Here is a 25,812-nt window from a genome sequence, read left to right on the forward strand (position 1 = left end):
ACGGGTTGAAGTAATCTGGAGTTTGCTTTTATCATTTGTTTGATACCAAGTAATAGCCTGCCCCTTAACTAGGAAATAACTGGAAACAGCAGTTTTCACTTCAGTCATCTTACAATTCGCTCTAGAAACAAAAATATATTTCTTTGGGAGGTGGGGAGATTATGGCGGTGGGGGGGGGGGGGGGGAAATTGGCCCCTTCTTTAAGGCCTGTTACAAGAGGCAGTAATGGGGCATTAAGGCCTTACCGCCCGGGGCAGGCAGCAGGGCTGACCCACCCGCAGTTACCCCGGGCCGGGGACGGTGGGAAGGGGTTTCCGCCCCGCCCGGTGCTCCGTCCTTTTACCACCCGGCGCTCCGACCCCTTACCGCCTGGCACTCCGACCCCTTACTGCCCGGCGGTGACCCCTTCTCCGCCTCGCGGGAGCACGGCCACTGGGGGCCGGTGCCCCCGACAGCTTCCTGCATCCCTTTGGTGGGGGATGGCGGGGGGGTGGGGGGGGTGGGCGTACAAGAGCGGGCAGGCAGGGAGCTGGGAGATTTTAGTGGGGTCTAGAAGCGCCTGGCCCCACAGAAACTGTTTAAAAACGGAACCATTTCAGAGAGGCCTCCAATGGTAACTCTAAGGACCACTGGTTCAACCCCTGAGCACCTGGAGAAAGTGGGCCCAACATGTGGCAAGCATTCTCCACCCATTCCTCCACTAAAATTGCAAATGGAGTCCTACAAGAGGCGTAAGACCCGATTCGCATATTTGAACAGTCTCCCGCCTGTTTTACGCAGGAGTCCTAGGCACCCATTTAAAGGCCTGAGTGAAAATTGAGTTACAAGATGGCCACCAGATTTTCCTCTTTCAGTCGTCCGTTTTTCAGGCAAGAAACAAGCATGCTGCAGTTCAAAGTCCCCCTTCCCTCACACACAGAGAGCAATCTTAGGTTTTAAAAGCCTGGAGATCTTTCATAAGAAGGAAAGAGTTGGGGACATGAGGATTCCACAAATTTGCGATCCTGAAAGATCAGAATCAAATGTTCACCGATTGTTCCCGCACGGTATCACAGTGTTAGCAGAAATCTGCAGCTTCATGTTATCATAGAACTCCCAGAGGTTATCAAACCTTTACGTACTGGTCCAGTCAGACCTGCATCTGGTACACAGATACAATTACGATGGTGCATTCACTGCACCATGTTGGTAACAAGAATGGCCCGAGGGACTGAGACATCTTATGATAGATTCCTGCATATATCCGTCATGGGCAGAGTACCAGCTTCTGAAACAACTGGAACCTCTGTGCTTTGCAATACCAAAAGTACTGACCTATTCTATCATCCTGTGGCACATTACCCTGCTCTTGTAGTATGTTGCATCATCCTCGCACTACTGTACAATTCTTTCAAAACATCATCAGTGATGTAAGTTAGCAGGTGAAGAAACAAACTGTACATCGTTGTTTTTGAATAACTGTCAGAACGGTTGTTACAGAACTCCTGGATACCATGTGCTTCCAAAGTGTGCAATACGAGAGGGTGTGTGATTGGCTGCCTTGTTTTTTGTCAGAGATCGCTCTTGGATTCAGCAGTAGATGCAAACAAGAGGAGGGAGGAAATGGAAGATCTCCGAAAGTCATATCACCAATCGCTGGAGCAAATGAAAGAGAAGGACCAGCAGATACAGGATGCGCAAAGTGAAAATCAGATCCTGAAACTTAAGGTAAACAATGCACTGAGACATCACTGCACAAGTATTAGAAACATAGAAACATAGAAAATAGGTGCAGGAGTAGGCCATTCGGCCCTTCTAGCCTGCACCGCCATTCAATGAGTTCATGGCTGAACATGCAACTTCAGTACCCCATTCCTGCTTTCTCGCCATACCCCTTGATCCCCCTAGTAGTAAGGACTTCATCTAACTCCTTTTTGAATATATTTAGTGAATTGGCCTCAACAACTTTCTGTGGTAGAGAATTCCACAGATTCACCACTCTCTGGGTGAAGAAATTCCTCCTCATCTCGGTCCTAAATGGCTTACCCCTTATCCTTAGACTGTGTCCCCTGGTTCTGGACTTCCCCAACATTGGGAACATTCTTCCTGCATCTAACCTGTCTAAACCCGTCAGAATTTTAAACGTTTCTATGAGGTCCCCTCTCATTCTTCTGAACTCCAGTGAATACAAGCCCAGTTGATCCAGTCTTTCTTGATAGGTCAGTCCCGCCATCCCGGGAATCAGTCTGGTGAACCTTCGCTGCACTCCCTCAATAGCAAGAATGTCCTTCCTCAGGTTAGGAGACCAAAACTGTACACAATACTCCAGGTGTGGCCTCACCAAGGCCCTGTACAACTGTAGCAACACCTCCCTGCCCCTGTACTCAAATCCCCTCGCTATGAAGGCCAACGTGTCATTTGCTTTCTTAACCGCCTGCTGTGCCTGCATGCCAACCTTCAATGACTGATGTACCATGACACCCAGGTCTCGTTGCACCTCCCCTTTTCCTAATCTGTCACCATTCAGATAATAGTCTGTCTCTCTGTTTTTACCACCAAAGTGGATAACCTCACATTTATCCACATTATACTTCATCTGCCATGCATTTGCCCACTCACCTAACCTATCCAAGTCGCTCTGCAGCCTCGTAGCATCCTCCTCGCAGCTCACACTGCCACCCAACTTAGTGTCATCCGCAAATTTGGAGATACTACATTTAATCCCCTCGTCTAAATCATTAATGTACAGTGTAAACAGCTGGGCCAGCATTAAACAGGCCAATAGTCTAATAGCAGTAGACTGGGCCTTTTATTGAAATATGAATATTGGGCTAGATACTCCACTGACAGAATAAGCTAATGTTAAATACTGAAGAATGATGTACACATGCTGTAGCACATGCATCCTCACGTCTTTACATTAATGGATGGAGGATTCTGGAAATGGTGGATGGGGCCCCACACCCTGGATCACACGTTCATCTCATTCACCCTTTACCCTGATGGTCATTACTGACCCACGCAGCAACCCTACAAGTCAGTCAGGCTCTTCCTGTCTATTCAGCGAACTCAGCATGAATGAAACCTTTCTTTTACACCACTTCCTGATATAGCAAGAGATCACCATTGATTTGGCCCCATCAATGGCCATGTGAGATGGCAAATATCCATATATAAAAATGTTGCATTTATTGCACAGGCATCATACTTTAACTTGTCAAATCTATAAATAAAGGGAAAGAAAGCCAGCCATTTCTTGCTGGTTTTTCTGCCCTTGGTAACCTACCTCTCCTCAAAGATGGGAGCTGGGGATTTACAAAAGCTATCTAGCGACAGAAATTTCCCGTAACAATTAGCCTTTAATTATCTAGGGATGTTCCTATTTAGCCCAGTTACCTGAGCAGTGACCTTAAAGGGACAGGCCAGGCTAAACATAGCGGTATCTTAGCAGCTAAACATCACAGCCATGCTCCAGGCTATCTGTGAGCAATGGCGGGGGGAGATCAGCTGGTGTGCTATAAAATGGAGCTGATCATGTTTACCTAGTATCTATTGCAGGAAGTGATGCAAGTGAACTTCCTGAGCATAACTCTAATCAAGAACAGAAAATTGACCTTATTCAAGTGTTCCTAAACTGGAATGAACGTTGTGTAAAATGTGACATCAGTCACCGTGTTCAGTTGTTTATAACAGAATGTGACCTGGCATTTAGTCAGTTAATGTCAAATTGTCCTTTGGTGTATATTGTGCACAGTGATAGTTTCAAATAAATAATCCAGAACAAAGCACCTAAAGGGACTTCCATTTCCAATAAGAGCTAAGACTTTCTTTCAAGCTTTTGGGATCCGCAGTTAAAAGCCATGGAAAAGTACTTAAAAAAAGAAAAGTTCACAAAGCAACCTCATGGGTCAGTGTATAACAACACTGTCAGGTGGAGCTCCAAGCGTAGATCCCAGGTTCAACCCCCAGTCAGGGGTAGCTGATCTCAGCCAAGGTAGGAGTCTGAAATCCAGCCTCATGTCTTCTGTGGAACCATGTGCCAGATTGAGTCAGTATTTTCAAGGGAAAAAGAAAAAAGAAAGTCTTGCATTTCTATAGCGCCTTTAAGGCCTCAGGACACGCCAAAGCACTTTACAGCCAATGAGGTACTTTTGGAGTGTAGTCACTGTTGTAATGTAGGAAGCGCAGCAGCCAATTTGCGCACAGCAAGCTCCCACAAACAGCAATTTGATGATGCTAGATAATCTGTTTCAGTGATGTTGATTGAGGGATAAATATTGACCATGGGATATTTTATGTCCACCTGGGAGAGCAGACAGGGCCTTGGTTTAATGTCTCATCTGCAAGAAAAAATAATCCCCAAATAAATCACTTGCTTAAACTTTTAATAATAACAAGAAACTTGTAGCAGTAACATTCTGAATAACCACCTTAGGCTGCTGTTAATGTAACAGACTGATCTCTATATAGTGCATCATCATTATAGGCAGTCCCTCAAAATCGAGGAAGACTTGCTTCCACTTTAAAAGTGAGTTCTCAGGTGGCTGTCCAGTTCAATACGGGAATTACAGTCTCTGTCACAGGTGGGACAGACAGTCGTTGAAGGAAAGGGTGGGTGGGGAGTCTGGTTTGTCACACGCTCCTTCCGCTGTCTGCGCTTGGTTTCTGCATGCTCTCGGCGGCGAGACTCGAGGTGCTCAGCGCCCTCCCAGATGCTCTTCCTCCACTTTGGCCGGTCTTGGGCCAGAAATTCCCAGGTGTCAGTGGGGATGTTGCATTTTATCAAAGAAAGCTTTGAGGGTGTCCTTGAAGCATTTCCTCTGCCCACTTGGGGCTCGCTTGCCGTGTAGGAGTTCCGAGTAGAACACTTGCTTAGGGAGTCTCGAGTCAGGCATGCGGACGATGTGGCCCGCCCAACAGAGCTGGTCGAGTGTGGTCAGTGCTTCGATGCAGTGCTTCGATATTGGCCAGGACACCGGGGATAACTCCCCTGCTCTTCTTTGAAATAGTGCCATGTTTTTTTTAACGTCCACCTGAGAGGGAAGATGGAACCTCGGTTTAACGTCTCGTCCGAAAGACGGCACCTCCAACAGTGCAGCACTCCCTCAGCACTGCAATGGAGTGTCAGCCTAGATTTTTTTTGTGCTCAGGTCCCTGGACTGGAGCTTGAACCCACAACCTTCTGACTCAGAGTCGAGTGTGCTACCCACTGAGCCACAGCTGACACTGCTAACTCTATTAATTATGTTGCTAACTTTATTAATTTTGTGAATGTGAGGGTGAGAGCGTCACTTTTGCGATACCATCAAAAAGTCAAAAGTTTATGAAGTTCTCGGGCTGCCCAGTGGACAAGCCTGGTCTTACTGCGTGCCAAGGTTCAGATTACTGATTGGCTCCCAGGTCACGCTGCCCTCTCCGTGCCAAAACCACTTTGCAGCAACACGAGAGCGGAAGCATAACAGAAGCCCAATCCAGCCAGTTTGGCCACATTACTTCTAATCAGGTTCGGTCACATAGCAAAGAGTTTCTGACAAAATGCATTAGATTTTATTTTATTAGAGTATTACACTTAACAACGTCTTAAAAAAAAAAATCAGTAATATTTGGAAGATTTGTGAGGTGATTGTGATGCCTTTTATCCAGTATCGCCAGGAAATAATCCGTCTATTTCACAAGCTTTTGGGATCAATTGACAATGGGAAAGAATTAGAATAATTGTATGTGGAAATAAGCTGAAAAGATCAGCTAGAAGCACAAACCAGTTTGCGCAGATTCCTTTAGCACAAATAACTGACGAGATAAACAGATTCTGACCTTCTTTCTTTCTGACCTTCTGACTTTCTAAAAAGTCTCTTCTCGAAAAGGGTGTTGACACCTTTCAAAATAACCATCTCCCTTGCTCACAGGTATTTTCTCTTGAAATTTACATTAATGTCACAAGTTGTCATTTGCTCCTGGCTATTGCCAGACGTAATTGTTATTTGAACCACTAGCGTCACAATGCAGCCATTTTCAAAGCGCACTGACGCTTGAGGCAACTTGCTTTCCTTGATTAAAACTGGAACTGGAAAAAAAATAGCTGAAGTTAAACTGTGAAGCAGAAATTTGAGGCTTCAAGTAAAGTCCTTCCACTAATTATTCTAAACACTACCAAGCTAATGGGATTTGCAGGCTGTTATTTTACTAATTACGGGGCAAGAAGTGCTAAATAGCAAAGGTGAAGTCACTAAAGCTGATATTTGCTCATTAATTTCACACCACTGACTTGAGTGTTTTCAGCATTTTCTGTTTATTAAATTTCAAAATGAGGCATGTGCCTATTGCTCGGTTCATGTGCTATTTTTCATCCAAACCCAGTAGTGGGTTGCATTAGCTTGTGTCTATCCCAAGTGTGTCACTGTTCAAACAAAAGCTCTTGCCTTTTGCTTAAAAGTATTCTATTTTTCATATATCTTTATCTTAAGGATGTAGTACTGGTACAATTGATTTATCGGCTGTTTTTTAAAAAAAACATGTCACAGTGCTTTGGAAATATTCTCCAGCAACGGGTGCATCAATTGCACTGGAATCTGAGTGAGGTGAGACTCCAGGTCATATCTGAATTATTGGCTTAGACTGTAGACACTGGTCTTGAGGATGTCTGTCTGTCTGTATAATAGCCTGGACAGGGTAGGCATGAGTGTTTCAGGCACTCAATCCTCTGTTCTTATGTTGTCATCGGAGGTGTGGAGTAAAACTACCTCTTTTGCTGGTGTGAGTTTCCTTCCTTGGGACAGGCGCCACCATAGATGCTGATGTCAGAACTGCCATGCAAATGCACTCCGGGGTAACCTTTAAACGAACATTGCAGAACCCATCTAAAAAGGACTAAGCCTCCCTCTACAACTGCACGGCATAGATTGGGAGTTCTGGAGATATTCCATCCAATTCCAGGGGAAGGATGTTCCAGTCGACTGTCTCTGAGTTGAGTGCAGCAGCAGTCCAGGCATTGTCCTTTTCACAAACATTCAGCTGTGTTGCCATACACTATTTGCTTATGCACAATTCTTGTGTGGTTATGTTTAAGCCAATGAATCCCTTCAGCTCCAGACAGCTGTGCCGGGATCTACATTTAAATAAGCTTCACCACACGATAACTCAAGTCTTGCAAGCAAGCCTGTCTTCAGGTGATTCTATAAACAATAATGGGCTTCCTAAAACTATTTATTGGGTGATCCTAAATTGGAAGAGCAGCTTCTGACAGCTATTTCCAGAGACCCAGACCCATGTGGTTTGGTTGCATTAACATACACAGTTTACTGCTCACTAACAGGCATATAAGTACAATTATTCAACCAGCAATATAAACAGGGGCAGCTTCACTAGATAGCATCGTGAGTTTGTCTTCGAGTATGGCCACATTGTACCTCCTTTCTACTAGGATAAGCTTGTTTTGTTATTTCTGCTCCCTCGCGCAGCTTTCCCTCATACTGTTTTTAAAAATAGAATGCTATTTAGATACATTATTTCAAAATCTAGTGGTAATTGATATTGAGTTGAATACTTCATTTCTGTATTCATTTCCTGTCAACGTATTATAGATAGAATCATCTCAGGAAGCCAATGCCAGTGCAATGCGGGATATGACCAGGAAGCTCTATAACCAATATGAAGCTAAACTGAAGGAGGCTGAGCAGGAGCACCAGGCCGAAAAGGAAGCTATTCAGGTATGTCTGGATATTACTGCTGTGTTCCTGTTTCCCAGTACGTGTGAGGTAGAACAGCACTAGCTTCGTGACAGGAGGTCTTGGTTCAAGTCCTGCCTTTCACATTTACCAGTCTCCATTTTGAAATACGATATCCGTACACAACTCACTTCATCCAGCAGGTGATCGATGACCCAGCTTGGCCTGCACTTCCATCTCAACGAGACTATGGGGTGGTGAGGGTCCCAGACTGTCACCAACTGCTGGAAAGTACATGGGGCTAGAACCTCCACTTTTTTTGCATGCTTAACGGCCACTTAACGCCCATTTTACTGCTGAAATGACAAAAAACGCCCATATATCGCCCATTTTGGCACAAAATGGAAACTGATGAGCATTTTTAGGAGACTTATCACTGAGCGTTACTTTCCCCATCTGCTTAACGCCAGGAAAAAATATTACTGCCCGCCCACTTTTTTTGGGCGCAATCATCAGAAATCAACATCCATAATATCGCCAGTGTTCATTTCCGCACTGACTTAACGCCGAGATTCAATAATACTGCCCGCCCACTTTTTTTTGTCGTAAAAGAGCATATTTACCAAAACTAGCGGCCATGAGATCGCCCAACATCAATTTCACCGCCTCGCACACATATCGCCCACAATATCGCTCACCCAAAAAAAACGTCCAGTAAAAGTGGAACTAACCAGAACTAATCAAAGCATTATGGACTCCATGTTCTAGATCACATGTTGCATCCTTTATAAGGCTGCTGTTCTTCAACCTCGGCAGAGTTCAGATGTACTCTGCAGGTCGTTGGAGTTGCTGTGAACATCTCTACAAACATCTTGACCGTACTGTGACTGATTGGAATTGAATAGGTATCTTTGTCGGGACATTCCTTGTTTGTGACCAATCGGTGGAAAACAGAGAGCTACTGCAATGGGCCCTGTCCTTTCTCACCCTCTCTTGGTGACCAATTACATGCAGCAGACTTGACATCGCTGAAGGAACGCTCCACTGCATTATGTGCCCAATGTATGACGTGACAGACTGATAAGGAGGACCAGACGTTACACCCCCCGCAAGTACAAGAAGAAGCATTCTTATCTCGACTTGCCCGACACCACCTGTCTTCGGAGACTGCGCTTCCGCAAAGTGGTTATCACTGAGGTATGTCAACTGATAAGGGAAGACCTGAAGCCTGCCAGTACCATCAGTACTGCACTGTCCGTCGAGGTCAAAGTCACCGCGGCACTGTCGTTCTACGCCTCGGGTTCTTTTCAGGCCACAGCTGGAGACATTTGCGGACTTTCTCAGCATGCCACACATCACTGCATTAGACAGGTCACTGAAGCCCTTTACACACGCAGGAGGGACTTGATCAGCTTCCCTATGACCAGGGAGGCACTGAGTGAGAGGGCTCTCGGATTCTCCAGAATTGCAAACTTCCCCAAGGTGCAGGGAGCAATAGATTGTACGTACACCGCGATGCGGGCGCCTTTTCAGGATGCAGAGGTTTTCAGGAACCGCAAGTGATTCCACTCCCTGAATGTCCAACTGGTTGTCGACCACCAGCAAATTATACTGGCAGTGAATGCTAAATTTCCGGGTAGCATCCATGATGCTCACATCCTGCGTGAGAGCATTGTATCTGACTTGTTTAACAATCAACCACAAGGTCAATGCTGGATGCTTGGTGACAAAGGATATGGCCTCGCCACCTGGCTGATAACCCACACCGAAGCAGAGAAGCGATACAACCAAAGCCACAGAGCAACTCGCAATATCGTGGCGAAAACCATTGGAGTGCTGAGGCGAGCTCCACCCTGAGCAGGTAGCTCAATTCGTGGTGGTGTGCTCCATGCTGCACAACTTGGCTATCAGGAGGGGACAAGAATTGCCTGATGAGTCTGACAGTCCACCTCACCAGAGAGAGGAAGAGGAGGACGAGGAGGCGGATGCTGACATCGGCCCAGCCAATCAGGCTGACGCTGAAGCAATGCCCCTGCCCCCCTGTAGACCGCATGAAAGGGCCCATGGTGGCATGATAGCTGCAAGAGCCTTACGTCAGGAGCTCATCAATGATCGCTTTGCCTGAAAGAACGTTGATGTTATTTACAAGGCTGACAGACTGTTGGGTGTGCAGGTGATACATCAATGGTGGGCATCACCTTGGTGACAGTTAAAGTTTAAGTTGATTGAAGTTAAGTGTAATTATATCTTTTGATGTTAAGGAATCACCAGCATATAATGGTGCAGCTATCTGAGCCAATGCGCTACAAGGTATTGTTAAATAAAAACATTTAAACTGAACCTTAGTCGGAAATCATTAGTATTTCTGTACTGTCTTGTTTGTGTGTTGTATCGAGCCCTTTGCCGAGTCCATCAGGAAGGATGCGGGCATTAGGGGGGGGTTACAATCCCAGGCAGCGGAGGCGCTCAGGTCAAGACCTCCCTGTACATGGACGATGTCACCGTCTTTTGCTCGGATCCGCAGTCGGTCCACAGATTGCTCACAATCTGCGACCAGTTTGAACTGGCCTCGGGAGCGAAGGTAAATCGCGGCAAAAGCGAGACCATGTTCTTTGGAAACTGGTCCGACCGATCCTTTATTCCCTTCACCGTGAAGTCAGATTAGCTGAAGGTTTTGGGAATATGGTTCGGAGCGGACGGGGCGTGCGTCAAAAACTGGAAGGAGCGTATCGCTAAAGTGAAACATAAACTGGGATGGTGGAAGCTGCGCTCCCTCTCCATTGCAGGAAAGAACCTGGTCATCAGGAGTGAGGTGCTCTCGGTGTTGTTGTACGTGGCACAGGTCTGGCCCATACCCAGCTCCTGTGCCGTGGTAGTCACCCGAGCCGTCTTCCACTTTGTCTGGAGATCGGAAATGGACCGTGTCCGCAGAGGCACGATGTACAAATCTCTGGACAAGGGGGGAAAAGAACGTTCCTGATGGCCACCTTTGTGTGCGGCTGCATCAAGCTGTGCATAGACCCTTCGTACGCAAACACCAAGTGTCAGTACGTGCTGAGATTCTATCTGTCCCTGGTGTTGCGAAGGATGGATCTGGCCAGGCTGCCGCGGAACGCTCCGAGCAGTTGGACCATGCCTCAGCACCCGTCCTTCATGGAAAAGTTTTTCAAGAAAAACACCTTTGACCAAAAGGCCATAAAACAGTGGTCGACACACAAGGTCCTGGACGCCCTACAAAAGGCGGCGATGATGGATCCTGTCGGGTGGTTCCCCGAGCAGACTGTCGAACTCGTTTGGCAGAATGTCTCATCGCCAGAACTTTCACACAAGCACCAAGACGTAGCTTGGTTGGCGGTGAGGAGGGCCCTACCTGTCCGATCCTTCATGCACAGCGGGGGTTTCAGAGACACGGCACTCTGCCCCCGAGTTGGCTGTGGTGCGGACGAGACTGTCATCCATCTCCTTTGGGATTGCCCCTTTGCAAGGCAGGTCTGGAAGGAGATGCAGTGGTTGCTGTTGAGGTTCATCCCAAGCAGCTCCGTAACACAGGACTCTGTGCTCTACGGGCTGTTCCCAGGGACACACACTGAGACAGACATCACCTGCTGCTGGAGGGTCATCAACTCGGTGAAAGACGCTCCTTGGTCTTCCCGAAACTGGCTGGTCTTCCAGAGCAAGGAGATATCCACAGCCGAGTGTTGCAGACTGGCGCAATCCAAGGTCCAGGAGTACGTGCTGAGGGACGCACTAAAGATTGGTGCAGTTGCCGCAAAGGCACGATGGGGAAGGACCAGAGTTTAAAGCCCTTCCACCACGGTAAACCCAGGGGCTGGAATCAGACGCCCCTCGGGCTGTATTTGTTAATCTGCTTGTATACATAGAGCACCATGTACTGAAAAACACCTGGGTTGTGCCATGTATAATGAAAGTCTCTGCACTGTTTAGTAACTTGTAAAGAAATGTAAATGTATTCTCATCCGTTGCGTGTACTGCTTTCATCTGCATAGTGCAACATGTAACGTGATTCGTGATCGGTATTGAAATGTATCCTGGAATGTAATGTAAACCTGTTCTCATCTGCCCCATGTAATACCCTTATTTGCACAGTACTACATGTAACGTTATTTAAGGATTGTACTAAACTGTACCTTGAAATGAAATGCGCGCTAGTGCATTGTATGGAACTGCTGTCAGCATCCAAACGAATTGTATGGAATTGCTGATCGCAATGATCTGTTTTCCAATGTATTGTGAAAATTTTATATGAATAAAGTATATTTTTTGGAAAAAAAGTATTTCTGTACAAACCAACCCTTCCTCCCCCCCTCCCCCCACCCACTTCTCCTCCCACCTCTACCCCTTCCCCTTCCCCTCCTGACTCCAAGCCGCCTGGCCGAGGAGCTCCTCAGGCGATGCTTCATTGGATGGGGGGGGGGGTGACGGCCGAAATGCTGCTTGGATGGATACGGGAGAGGACGGTCCCGAGGTGGGAACGTGCTCCGAGCCAGAAGCAAGATGTTGCTGCTGGCTCTCGTGTGGTTGGCAATGGGGGGTGCGGCACCTTGGGGTGCAGTGCCACGCTCCGGGACCACTGGGAGCCCTCTGCCACCAGTGTTCCTGGCTACCAGCTCCAGGGCCTCCTCCATCCCTTCCATGTTATATCTCGGTGCCAACTATGTTCTTGGTACTCAGTAGACTTTTTGCTGCTGGTGAATCTCCCTCGTGCCTCCCACAACAGCCAGACAAGCACACACCACAGCTACACACGCTTTCAATGCCTTTGAGCTCCCTCTCTATCTGTCTCCACTTCTGCGCATGTCATGATGACCCTTGACTTCCTGAATCACGAGAATCGAGCGTTGCCATACCGTTGCTAAGGACGACAGAAGGTCAAAAAAATTTCATGCTAACGCCCATTTCATATCGCTCACGGTAACGCCCAATTTCAAAAACGGAGACTAGGTGCTTTGAGAATGGGCGAGAAGCCGGCAATCTGAAAACTCTTTTTTACCGCCCACACTGGAAATATCGGCAATTTTTGGGTGATAAGCACAAAAGTGGAGGTTCTAGCCCATGATCATGGACATTGGATAAGGACAGATTTGTGAATAATGCCCTCTCCAGTTGAATAGCCTGCTGACATTTGTTGGCGGGGGGAGCGGGGGCAGTGTAAAACGAGTGATATTGAATGGTATTTCAAAATCCAGTGCGGTATATCATGGGTGACAGATCACCATCAATGTCTAGGGGAAAGGTACCAGGGGATTATTGGTAACTTGAAACTGTGCCCCAGCCTGACTCAAGGTCTTAAAGAAGGTCGAGTGGTAAATTGGAAAAACAACTGAGTACGAGAATGAAAGCCTTTAATTGGTGAGTGACACATTTATTGGGCATCAGCCTTCAAGCATTTGGATGTTCATGATATACACTAGGCCAATAAAAGATATCAGCCCAGCAATTGGTGCATGCCAATATTTGGGCCCATTTGTCGAATTCCTGCACCTTAATGGTGAGATCTGAGGTTTCTGATCTTGTAATTGTAGGTGAACAGCCAGAAATGGTACAGTAGCAGATCTCGATCTTTGGCTTATAACTCTCTGGGTGAGAGTGTCTACACTTGTCCTCCAAATTTAGAAACAACTTTAGGGTGAAATTAGTATCGATACTTAATAATGGTATTGTTTTAAAAAAGGCATTAACTGTTGATTTTAAATGCACACTGTATGGGCCCAAGTTTCCACAAGAAAAAAAACGGGTGCCCCTCCGAGCTGGGTGCCCGTTTTTCGCGCCTAAAACGGCGCCTAAAAAAATCCTCGGTATTCTCCACCGACTTTCAGGTCCTCTGGCCCTCGGCGCAGCCAGCACGAGCTGTGGGGGGGGCGGAGCCAGGTCCCTGCACTGAAAACAGTGCCGGGACCTCTGCACATGCGCGCTACAGTCGGCACGCAAGTGCAGTAGCTCCAGGCGCCGAACTGTGTGGGAGGGGCCCGAAGCACGCAGCCCCTAGCCCTGGCCCAATGGCCTCACTGGGGCTGCGTGAATAAGGCTCCTCCCACGGCCAGCTCCTGCTCCCCGCCCCCGACAAGACCCGACACCCGCTCCCCCCCCCCGAGACCCGCTCCCCCCCCGCTCCCCCCCCACCCCGACCCGACCCGACCCGACACCCGCCTCCCCCCCCCCCCCCGCCGCCGACCCGACCCGACACCCGCCTCCCCCCCCCCCCCCCGCCGCCGACCAGACCCGACACCCGCCTCCCCCCCCCGCCCGACCAGACCCGACACCCGCTCCCTCCCCCCACCCCGACCCGACCCGACCCGCTCCCCCCCCCGAGACCCGCTCCCCCCCCGCTCCCCCCCACCCCGAGACCCGCGCCCCCCCCCCGCCCTGATCCGAGACCCGCTCCCCCCCCGACCCGCGCTCCTGTTCCCCGACCCGACCCCCCCTTCTCTCTTCCCCCCTTCTCTCTTCCTCCCCTTCTCTCTTCCCCCCCTCCCCCTCTCTTCCCCCCCTCCCCCCTCCCTCTCCTTCTCCCTCTCCCTCCCTCTCTCTCTCTCTCTCTCTCTCCCTCTCTCCCTCCCTCTCTCTCTCCCTCTCTCCCTCTCTCCCTCTCTCTCTCTCTCTCCCTCTCTCCCTCCCTCTCTCTCTCTCTCTCTCTCTCTCCCCCTCCCACTCAGCAGCACGAACGGCTGCAGAATTCTCCCTGGCTGAAGCACTTTCACACAGGTAGGAAGATGGTTTATTTAATCTTTTCTTGGCTTATAAATGTTTATTCAGGTTGGATTTATTTGTATAGTATTTGTAGAAGTATAAATAAGGATTTATTGTCGAATTTAATGAGTTCCCTTCCCCCTCTCCTCCCCCCCACCTTGTTCTGGACGCCTAATTTGTAACCTGCGCCTGATTTTTTAATGTGTAGAACAGGTTTTTTCAGTTCTACAAAAATCTTCACTTGCTCCATTCTACTTTAGTTTGGAGTACATTTTCACTGTGGAAACTTTCAAATCAGGCATCAGTGGCCGGACACGTCCCCTTTTGAAGAAAAAATTCTGTTCTAAACTAGAACTGTTCTACCCGACTAGAACTGCAGAAAAAAAAATGTGGAGAATTGCGATTTCTAAAATAGTCCATTCTCCACCAGTTGCTCCTAAAAATCAGGCGGGAACTTGGGCCCTAGGTGTTACATAAATGTAAAGCTCATTCTACTTATTAGTAAAATGCCACAGCTTGTTAAATGTACATTCATTCAACAAGTTGAACAACTGACTCTAAACCAGACAGCCAGGTGAGGAATTTGATGCAAGTGCATTAAACACCAATACCGTGACATCACTGACAAAGTTGCTTCTAAACTTGGTAACAGGTGTGAACTGCAAATGTCAAGGGGAGCTCAGTACCCCATGGGCTGACTGTAGCAGCTTGAGATTTATCTCTGTGTTTAGCCCATTACAGTGCTGTGGCTCGGTGCTGGAAGCCTGAAAGATGGGAATACTAACTGATAACGTTTTGATATTTATTCTTTTTTTTTAAATGAAGGCCCGAATAAACCAGGCCCTCAAAGAACTGGAAGAAGCCAACCAGAAGGCCCTGGCAGCAGAGCAGAAAATAGCAGAAAGGGAGCGGAGGATTGAGGAGCTGGACCAACTCATTGCTCGAATGGTGGAGGTATTATTAACTTGCATTATATTTCTGTTGACTTTTCTGCTCACGACGAGGCATGTTGGTTATGAGGGAATGGAATGCCTTTCCAGTTTGGCACTCCGTGTCAATACTGAGTTCAGGCATTGCATGAGCTGACTCAATGTAAAGCCTCAAAGATGCGCCTTAAACCCCAATGCAGAAGAGAACCTCATCCTTGAACAGTCCAACATTTTCCATTTCCTACAGCAACCCTCGGCCCTGGGGAGTGAGCTGATTAATTTAGTGTCACAGATACCAACTGTCAATCTTTCTCAGCAGTGTAAAAGTACACTTAGGAAAATGCATGCTGAGGGTTGAATCAGACCCGCTTACGTGGCATGGGGATGTAAGAGTGACAAAGCTACATGTGTGTATAGAAATGCAAAACTCCTGCCGTACCTGACCGCCCTAAGTGGAGGAAGAGCATCCGGGAGGGCGCTGAGCACCTCGGGTTTCGTCGCCGAGAGCATGCAGAAACCAAGCGCAGGCAGCGGAAGGAGCGCGCGGCAAACCAGACTCCCCACCCACCCTTTCCTCCAACGACTGTCTGTCCCGCCTGCGACAGAGACTTGTAATTCCCATATTGGAGTGTTCAGTCACCTGAGAACTCACTTTTTGAGTGGAAGCAAGTCTTCCTCGATTTCGAGGGACTGCCTATGATGGTGAGTAAACCCACTGATTGTTTGCTGCTGTACTTTTCACACTTTTGTGTGTGTGATCCCCTGCAAATATTCACAGGCATTCTTGCAAATGTTGATGGATCCTAATTTCTGGAAAACAAATCCACAACTGCCCAAGGGAAAACAGCGCAATCATGCTTGACAAATCTTCTGGAATTTTTTGAGGATGTTTCCAGTAGAGTGGACATGGGATAACCAGTTGATGTGGTATATTTGGACTTTCAGAAGGCTTTCGACAAGGTCCCACACAAGAGATTAATGTGCAAAGCTAAAGCACATGGGATTGGGGGTAGTGTGCTGACGTGGATTGAGAACTGGTTGGCAGACAGGAAGCAAAGAGTAGGAGTAAATGGGTACTTTTCAGAATGGCAGGCAGTGACTAGTGGGGTACCGCAAGGTTCTGTGCTCTGGCCCCAGCTGTTTACATTGTACATTAATGATTTAGAGGAGGAGATTAAATGTAGTATCTCCAAATTTGCGGATGACACTAAGTTGGGTGGCAGTGTGAGCTGCGAGGAGGATGCTATGAGGCTGCAGAGTGACTTGGATAGGTTAGGTGAGTGGGCAAATGCATGGCAGATGAAGTATAATGTGGATAAATGTGAGGTTATCCACTTTGGTGGTAAAAACAGAGAGACAGACTATTATCTGAATGGTGATAGATTAGGAAAAGAGGAGGTGCAACGAGACCTGGGTGTCATGGTACATCAGTCATTGAAGGTTTGCATGCAGGTACAGCAGGCGGTTAAGAAAGCAAATGGCATGTTGGCCTTCATAGCGAGGGGATTTGAGTACAGGGGCAGGGAGGTGTTACTACAGTTGTACAGGGCCTTGGTGAGGCCACACCTGGAGCATTGTGTACAGTTTTGGTCTCCTAACTTGAGGAAGAACATTCTTGCTATTGAGGGAGTGCAGCGAAGGTTCACCAGACTGATTCCTGGGATGGCGGGACTGACATATCAAGAAAGACTGGATCAACTGGGCTTGTATTCATTGGAGTTCAGAAGAATGAGAGGGGATCTCATAGAAACGATTAAAATTCTGATGGGTTTAGACAGGTTAGATGCAGGAAGAATGTTCCCAATGTTGGGGAAGTCCAGAACCAGGGGTCACAGTCTAAGGATAAGGGGTAAGCCATTTAAGACTGAGATGAGGAAAAACTTCTTCACCCAGAGAGTGGTGAACCTGTGGAATTCTCTACCACAGAAAGTTGTTGAGGCCAATTCACTAAATATATTCAAAAAGGAGTTAGATGTAGTCCTTACTACTAGGGGGATCAAGGGGTATGGTGAAAAAGCAGGAATGGGGTACTGAAGTTGCATGTTCAGCCATGAACTCATTGAATGGCGGTGCAGGCTCGAAGGGCCGACTGGCCTACTCCTGCACCTATTTTCTATGTTTCTATGTTTCTTTGATTGGAAATGCAGCAGGTGGGAACTTCACTAATACAGCAACAGATGTAAACCATGCCTGTAAGTCAAAAAGTACAACCTCTGATCACAGTAGTACAGAACGATGATAACTTCGGGGCTCCCAACAGTCTCTCCAGGATCTCCCAGGGCCTGGGGGACCTCCATTTGAAACATATGGCACAATATATACGAGGCCACCCCTTAGTTTTGTCACAAAACACAGCTGGCACAAGGGAAGTGGGTTTCTGGCAATGACAGCAACACAGCATTTGCTGAAAGAACTCCGCAGGTGGTGTTGTGTGAAAGTGTAGTTCATGGGGAAATAGGTTTCTGAAAATACAATGGCTTAGAGTGCAACATATACTGTAACTGGAGATATGGACTGCTTCAGCACAAATAATAGGGGAGTGGTCTATTACAAATATCTCTAGCATACTTAACTTTTACCATTATAAGAATGTAACAAAGCATGGAGTAAAAAAGTCAATTGGCCCATGAACCCACCCTTTCACAGATCTTGCAACTGCCCTATAATAAAAATGGTAAATGCTGGGAATACGCAGTTGGTCTGTCAGCATCAGTAAAGAGAAAAGGCAGGATCGGACATTTCGGAAGGTCAGTGTCGATCTGCCCTGTCGAGGATTCTTCTTTTCCTATTTAATCAGTTCTTCAAAATTTCTCTCTGAGTTTGAAAAGTAAGTGAGCTAAACAGAATATCTACAGACATTGTGATGCCCACTGTTCCGCCCTGGCCGCTATATCACACGAGATTTCCAGGGTCCCAGCATTACAGAATGATATACCCCTCAGTTCCATTCATAACCTGCTACTTAACCAGCTTTTTTAAAAACAATGAATTGACATAATATTAATTGCTCCAACTGGGAATCTGTTCCATTCTTTGTATTCACCACTTCAGGAAAAAAATATACGATACTACAATCAATATTCTTTAATTATAAAGTGCTAGAAGTTTGCCACCGTAACGTGCATTTAAATGCGATTTTTTTCCCGCGTTAAGACTAAGTTTTTGTCCTAAAAAGAAAATGCTTAAAATTCCACAAACCTTAAGGATGGCATTGTCAAAATATTGCCATTTTCAGTAACGCCATATCTAAAAAAACGTACCGACTAAGTTTGGCCGTTTGGCACCGCCGTACTCGCTTTGCAAAACATCGTTTTGAAAACCTTGCAATGCCGGTAAGTAAGAAGACTTACAAAGAAGGTAAGTTGAATTAAAAATAATAATTTTTTCAGTGATTCTGTCATCAATGCTTTTGTGAATATTTTCTCCATTTTAATTTTTTTATTTATGAACATTTTTTGGGGGTATTTTCTTTCCTGTATTTTTCGCGATATCGGCCACGTGGTAAAGTTGGAGAGGACGGCGTTTTCCAACACGATTCCTCCAGCAATGCCGTTTTTTAACGACGGGGGTATTTTTTGGCCAAACTTACCCCATTTTTTAAAAATGGCAAAATTTTTCTTATTATTTCACTATCAAATAATGACAGTCTGGCAAAGTTCTAGCCCAATATAACTAATAGTAAAATTACTATTTTATACTAAGGCTCTGTCTGCCCTCTAAGGTGGACAATAAAGATCTCATGGCACGATTTCAAATAAGAGCAGGGGAGTTCTCCCGGTGTCCTGGCCAATATTTATCCCCCAACCACCATTGCCACAAAAACAGATTATCTGGTCATTTATTACATTGCTGCTTGTGTAATCTGGCTGTGCGCAAATTGGCTGCCGCGTTTCCTACATTACAACAGTGACTGCGCTTCAAAAGTACTTCATTGGCTGTAAAGCGCTTTGCAATGTCCTGAGGTCAAGAAAGGCGCTATACAAATGCAAGTCTTTCATTCTTTGAAAGTTCTAGTAATTGCATACCTAGCTAGTCAACAACTTTTGTACCTGAATCTGGAGCTTATTAAAACACTTTCTTTTGTACAAAAGTAAACAATTGGGCATTTGTAACAACGCACCTCGGAAGAATATGCATCCTCCAGAAACCTGGAAACTAATTAGAGCCACATATTATACAGATCAAATTAAGATCAGCTGGGTTGATCTACAGTTTATCAAAAGTTCTCTGACTCATCAGCGACTGACCCGATCCATACTCACTGGGACTCCGTTAATCTTGACTTCCAAAACCACTGGGGCCGAATTGTCGGTACAAGTATACAGTCCAAACACCTCATCTTCTTCTACCTGCTCCTCACGGGACAGTGGATCATCTACCATCTCCTCAGCCACACGGTGAGTCATGTTTCTTTTGCACATACGCTGAAGGTGGCCTTTCGTGTGGCAGGTATTGCACGTATACTCCGCAAACCTGCACCGGTGAGCCCCATGGCTTCCTCCGTAGCACCAGCATGGTGCTACTCGATTAGCCCCCCTCGGCGGACTCTGAGTTCCAGGACCCCGAGGTCCGTGCTCTCTGCCCTGGACAGAGTCACGTTCTGCAGTTTTGTCCGTGACGGGCGCTATCCTCTGAACAGTGCCTGCCGGGTTCGAGACTGTGTGGATCATCTGCTTGGTGCTGCAAGTCGAGGTCTGTGGGGGGGGAGTGAGATGTTATGTATTGTCCAGGTACATTAACTGTATGATTACAATGGGGCGCCACAGAGGACGCTGTGGTGGGAGACCTGAAAGTACCTGCAAGACAGAGTATAAAAGGCTGCCCACCACACCTGAGAGGCACTCTGGAGTTACACAATAAAGAACTAAGGTCACAGCAGTTACTACAACACCAGACTGTGTGGAGTCAGTGATTTGAGTGCTACATACATCACACGGACGATGTGGCCCACCCAACGGAGCTAGTCGAGTGTGGTCAGTGCTTTGATGCTGGAGATGTTGGCCTGAGTGAGAACACTGACGTTGGTGCCGTCTATCCTCCCAGTGGATTTGCAGGATCTTGCAGAGGCAGTGTTGGTGGTACTTCTCCAGCGCTTTGAGGTGTCTGCTGTATAACGCTCCAGTGAAGCATCTTGGGATGCTTTACTATGTTAAAGGCGCTATGTAATTACAAGTTGTTGTTATAAGAATCTGTTGGAGGGACTCCCATAGTAGCTCAATTGTTAAGTGGGCTTCCCAGTGTGGGACTGAGCGATCCACACCAATATTGTCTCCAGTTTGATTCCCGGTCAATACTGAGGTGGTCACAGAGCAAATTAACTTCAGCTTCCAGGACTAAGGAGGGGAAAGTCAGCCAGGGTTCCCACTCCTGATCACGATCCAATGACCCTGCTAGAAAGAGCGGGGGCAATTTTAGCCCACCCTGCCCGGTTGGAACGGGATTTTTCGTGAAATTGAAATTGCCTCTGCAAACTTACCGCCCCATTTCTGCTGCAATCCCGCCCACTGACACTTTAACTTGGCCCATTTTTTTAGGTGGCTGAAACACTCGCCTGGGTGGGAGCGTGATTAATACAAGCAAATGGCAGGTCCCAATTATGTCATTAGGATCCCGATGGCATTTTAGCCTCGGACCGAGTGGGGAGCACATCGTGGTCACTCCGCTCCGTCACACCAGGCCCACAGGATGAAGAGGTCCTGTAAGGCACATGCTCGACTTTCTTCAGTGGGGCCAGGAGGAACTGCAGCACTCCTCCAGGCCCCACAAGGTTAGACTTGGCCTCTGCTGCACTGGGTTTCCTCCTCTACCCATCTGCGAAACCCGAACAAAATCGCCCACCACTTATCTGAGTGCAGGGGGAGACCTGCCAGGCTGCCCAAGGTTCGCCAGCCCACAGCTGGCCAATTACCTCATTACACCCAGTTCAGGATGTAAATTAGACCCAGGAGTTAAAATAGCCCAGGCCTCAAATTGATGAGTGTGACGGGGGGGTGGGGGGGGGAGGAGGGGGTTTGAGGCTCACCTTCCTCCTCCACCCCCCCAACAGCCGAAACTCACTCGCAGTTAAAATTCCCCTGTTAAACTATGGCCAGATGGTACAGGAGAGAGGACACTGCCTGTGGAACCACATCCCAGCATGAGTCAGTGCCTTCAGCAGAGGAGGGAGAAAATTGGAATGAAAAATAGGCTGATAACGTCCAAAAACCGAGACAATATTTCTCTATTTATCATTGAGCTGTTGACAATGGGCGCCTTCAATGTCGTCAATATTTAAACATGAGTCCGTTAACTATTCAAGAAACTAAATTACATTCTAATTGATTAAAATGTGGCCAGGTTTGGAGTGGTTGTATTCGAGGTAGATGGCTGTAATGCAGTAACTGAATACTGGACCAGTCTCTGATGTTTTGTTGCAGGAGCATCACCTTTTGCAGCAGAGGTTACAGGAAAAAGAGCAGCAGCTCCAGCAGTTCCGACACCGAGACGAACCAGACTCGCGACCCACCCAAAGGTGCTGCTAAATCATACCGGCCGCTACATTGTTCACAGATGTGCAATTTATTCTCACAATTCAATTAGATCTGTTTTTACCTTTTTAAGGAAAGGCTATTTATTTACACTTTTTATTATGGAAACAGTTCTGTATTAATGAATTCCCAATACATTACCATTAAAGTTCTCTCACTCGTGGCAAAATCGCTAATGAGCAGTAATATTTAACATGCCACACCTACTGTTCTATAATGAAGGAATTGTAATACAATCCTTACCTCAATCTTTATTGTTAATGATGCTAAGTTTTAGAATAGAGAAGAGGAGGGCTCTGGTTAGGCACTGGGTTGGCACACTTTGCCTCTAGGTGATGGGTTTGAATTCTCTGTTGTCTACAGAGCTTCTATAGAGTGAACTCACTTCACAAGCAATGAATACTGAGGAAGTGCAGGTGGAACACAGTCTCTCTCTCTCTCTCTGGGAACAGTCTCTCTCTTTCTCTCTCTCTGGGAACACAGTCTCTCTCTTTCTCTCTCTCTCTCGGAACACAGTCTCTCTCTCTCTCTCTCTCTCTGGGAACAGTCTCTCTCTTTCTCTCTCTCTGGGAACATAGTCTCTCTCTCTCTCTCTCTCTCGGAACACAGTCTCTCTCTCTGGGAACAGTCTCTCTCTCTCTCTCTCGTAACACAGTCTCTCTCTCTCTCTCTGGGAACACAGTCTCTCTCTCTCTCTCGGAACACAGTCTCTCTCTCTCTCTCTCTCTGGGAACATGCTCTCTCTCTCTCTCTCTCTCTCTCTCCAGGGACCACAATCTCTTGGGAACATCTCTCTCTCTCTCTCTCTCTCTCTCTCACACAGTCTCTCTCTTTCTCTCACACAGTCTCTCTCGAACACAGTCTCTCTCTCTGTCGAACAAAGTCTCTCTCTCTCTTGAACACAGTCTCTCTCTCTCTCTCTCGAACACAGTCTCTCTCTCAAACACAGTCTCTCTCTTGGGGACACATCTCTCTCTCTCTCTCTCTCTCTCTCTCTCTGGGATCACAGTCTCTCTCTGGGATCACAGTCTCTCTCTGGGATTACAGTCTCTCTCTGGGATCACAGTCTCTCTCCAGTGAGCACAGTCTCTCTCTCAGGAACACATTCTCTCTCCAGGGAACACAATATCTCTCTTCAGGGAGCACAGTTCCCCACAGGGAGTACAACCCCCTCCTCAGAGAATGCAACCCCTCTCAGCCTCTTGCACCTTGCTCCAATTATTCAATTGGAATTTTGCCTATTGAGTTTCGCTATTGGTAATCAATCATATTGCACTTCATGCTACGCTTCAGTAACTGTGAGGAATGTGGGGGCAGAGCAGGGGCAAACTCCACCACAGACAGATTTATGGGCTCGTGGAATCCTCTGCATCATTTGACACAATTTCTGTTGATCCCCGGCTGTGTCAGGTCCCAGAAACTGGAGGAGGAAGCTGCCAGTCTGCGGGAAAGAATTCGACACCTGGACAACATGGTAGACTGTCAACAGAGGAAAGTCAAGCAAATGATTGAAGAGGTGAGAAAAAGACAACTGTTTATCAGTTGAAAATTGCTACATCCCTAGATTCTTTTAACACTCACCGATATTATATAACCATAATATACGTTAATAACTCTCACCCAATATATAAACTTTGTAAATAGCTCGGACATAGAGTGAAATGCTTTGTATCTTTTACATCATCAAATTATATACGAGACTTAATCCATTTTATCTACGAAAGAAGCAAGACTGAGGGTTTGGTCCAGGCTGGTTTTGACATGAGTGCTGCTGATAGGGACTGAGTTGGATAGAATGTGGGCCCGGCTATTTTTATTACAAGTCTACAAGTAGCTGAGGGGAGATCTCATTTATTAAACAGATTGGAGCGCAAGGTCACCCAATATGTCTAATTCAAAACACTGGCTTCTGTGCTCCTTGCTTAAAAACACATCATTCGTTTTCAGAGCAAACATCAACCCCAGGCTGCAGCCAAAACAAGGAATGCTTTTAGCTATTCGTAAAAACTGCAGTTTGATTCAACAATACTGCACTACATCTTGTTTCACTGCTATATTGAGCCAAAATGCAAGCTTTAGTTAGCCTGGGACTACAGCGGTTGCCAACTGGCCACAAGGAGGAGCTAGGTTTCTGTGTCTTAATGTTCCTTTCTCCTTATTGGGCACAGAAGGCTTGTTTGTGCTCATTCATTGCATTTATGTCATCCTGCAAGAATTCAGTGGCTCCAAGTCAATTATTTGCACTCACTCTAAGATCAAGGATAATTGTTCTAATGGATAAAGCATTTGCATTTGTATATATTAACAATTCTTGAGCAATACTAGCTCAGTTATGATATGGATCAATGAGAATATTCGGCTCGCTGATCTGAGAACAGCGCCCTCTGCTGATTTAGATGAATTTTCTGTAACTAGTAAAAATGAGCTGAATTCGTTATTAAAATCCCAGATTACACAAAGGTTTACTTAACTGGCAATAATGTTAACACTGCGTTGGGTTCACAATTCTGGTATCCATTCTAAGATCTTTTTCTTCTTGAACCGTACAGATTGAAATCCTGAAGAGTAAAATTAAACAGAAAGATATAACAATTGAAGATTTGATGGAACGGATTTCATTTTTGGAAGCTGAGGTAAGGTTTTAATTTTCAAATTCTCTTTTCAACCATTAATGCAGCACGCCGCCTTCTCACACCAATCGCAAAGCAAATAGAGTCATTATCTGATTGGACGGTTTTTGATTATCAGTTAAACAGCCTTTCTTCCCATCTCCGATATTTTAAAAGTCTTCAAATAATTTTTTTTTTATAAACACAATTTTTTTGTTGCCCCTTTGGTGGGTCGCTCGCAGTAGTGTCTTGCAGATTAATCTCGAATTCCTGGAGGCTTGACAACCCCATTTGATGTCCTTGGACTAGGGAGAGGAGATTTGGTCAAACTTGTAGCTCCTGATTTCTATGCAGTGATCCCTACTGGAAACAGTGCACATCTGAATGTTAGGGGATTAACAATTTGCCTTTATATAGTGCCTTTAACATAGAAAATCCTCCCAAGGTGGTGGAGTAATCAGATAAAGATGGATGTTACATAGAACATAAGATCATAAGAATTAGGAACAGGAGTAGGCCATCTAGCCCCTCGAGCCTGCTCCGCCACTCATGGCTGATCTGGCCGTGGACTCAGCTCCACTTACCCGCCCACTCCCCATAATCCTTAATTCCCTTATTGGTTAAAAATCCATCTATCTGTGACTTGAATACATTCAATGAGTTAGTCTCAACTGCTTCCCTGGGCAGAGAATTCCACAGATTCACAACCCTCTGGGAGAAGAAATTCCTTCTCAACTCGGTTTTAAATTGGCTCCGCCGTATTTTGAGGCTGTGCCCCCTAGTTCTAGTCTCCCCGACCAGTGGAAACAACCTCTTTGCCTCTATCTTGTCTATCCCTTTCATTATTTTAAATGTTTCTATAAGATCACCCCTCATCCTTCGGAACTCCAACGAGTAAAGACCCAGTCTACTCAATCTATCATCATAAGGTAACCCCCTCATCTCCGGAATCAGCCTCGTGAATCGTCTCTGTACCCCCTCCAAAGCTAGTATATCCTTCCTTAAGTAAGGTGACCAAAACTGCACGCAGTACTCCAGGTGCAGCCTCACCAATACCTTATACAGTTACAGCAGGACCTCCCTGCTTTTTGTACTCCATCCCTCTCGCAATGAAGGCCAACATTCCATTCGCCTTCCTGATTACCTGCTGCACCTGCAAACTAACTTTTTTTGGGATTCATGCACAAGGACTCAAAAGAGTTTCATGCACAAGGACCCCCAGGTCCCTCTGCACCGCAGCATGTTGTAATTTCTCCCCATTCAAATAATATTCCCTTTTACTGTTTTTTTTTCCCAAGGTGGATGACCTCACATTTTCTGACATTGTATTCCATCTGCCAAACCTTAGCCCATTCGCTTAACCTATCCAAATCTCCTTGCAGCCTCTCTGTGTCCT

At 46.5% G+C, this 25,812-nt stretch overlaps 1 protein-coding gene across 1 annotated transcript in view; it reads left to right on the forward strand.

The window, feature by feature from the left end:
• LOC139227538 (myocardial zonula adherens protein-like) overlaps window positions 1-25,812 on the forward strand; it is a 98,784-nt gene that overhangs the window by 43,366 nt on the left and 29,606 nt on the right. Inside the window, exons 7-12 of the mRNA XM_070858359.1 lie at window positions 1,555-1,707; window positions 7,560-7,685; window positions 15,177-15,305; window positions 21,697-21,791; window positions 23,218-23,323; window positions 24,357-24,440. Of these exons, the coding sequence (XP_070714460.1) occupies window positions 1,555-1,707; window positions 7,560-7,685; window positions 15,177-15,305; window positions 21,697-21,791; window positions 23,218-23,323; window positions 24,357-24,440 (693 nt within the window). The remainder of the gene's footprint in view (window positions 1-1,554; window positions 1,708-7,559; window positions 7,686-15,176; window positions 15,306-21,696; window positions 21,792-23,217; window positions 23,324-24,356; window positions 24,441-25,812) is intronic.

The sequence above is a fragment of the Pristiophorus japonicus genome, chromosome 17, assembly GCF_044704955.1.
Source record: "Pristiophorus japonicus isolate sPriJap1 chromosome 17, sPriJap1.hap1, whole genome shotgun sequence".
Classification (NCBI taxonomy): Eukaryota; Metazoa; Chordata; class Chondrichthyes; family Pristiophoridae; genus Pristiophorus; species Pristiophorus japonicus.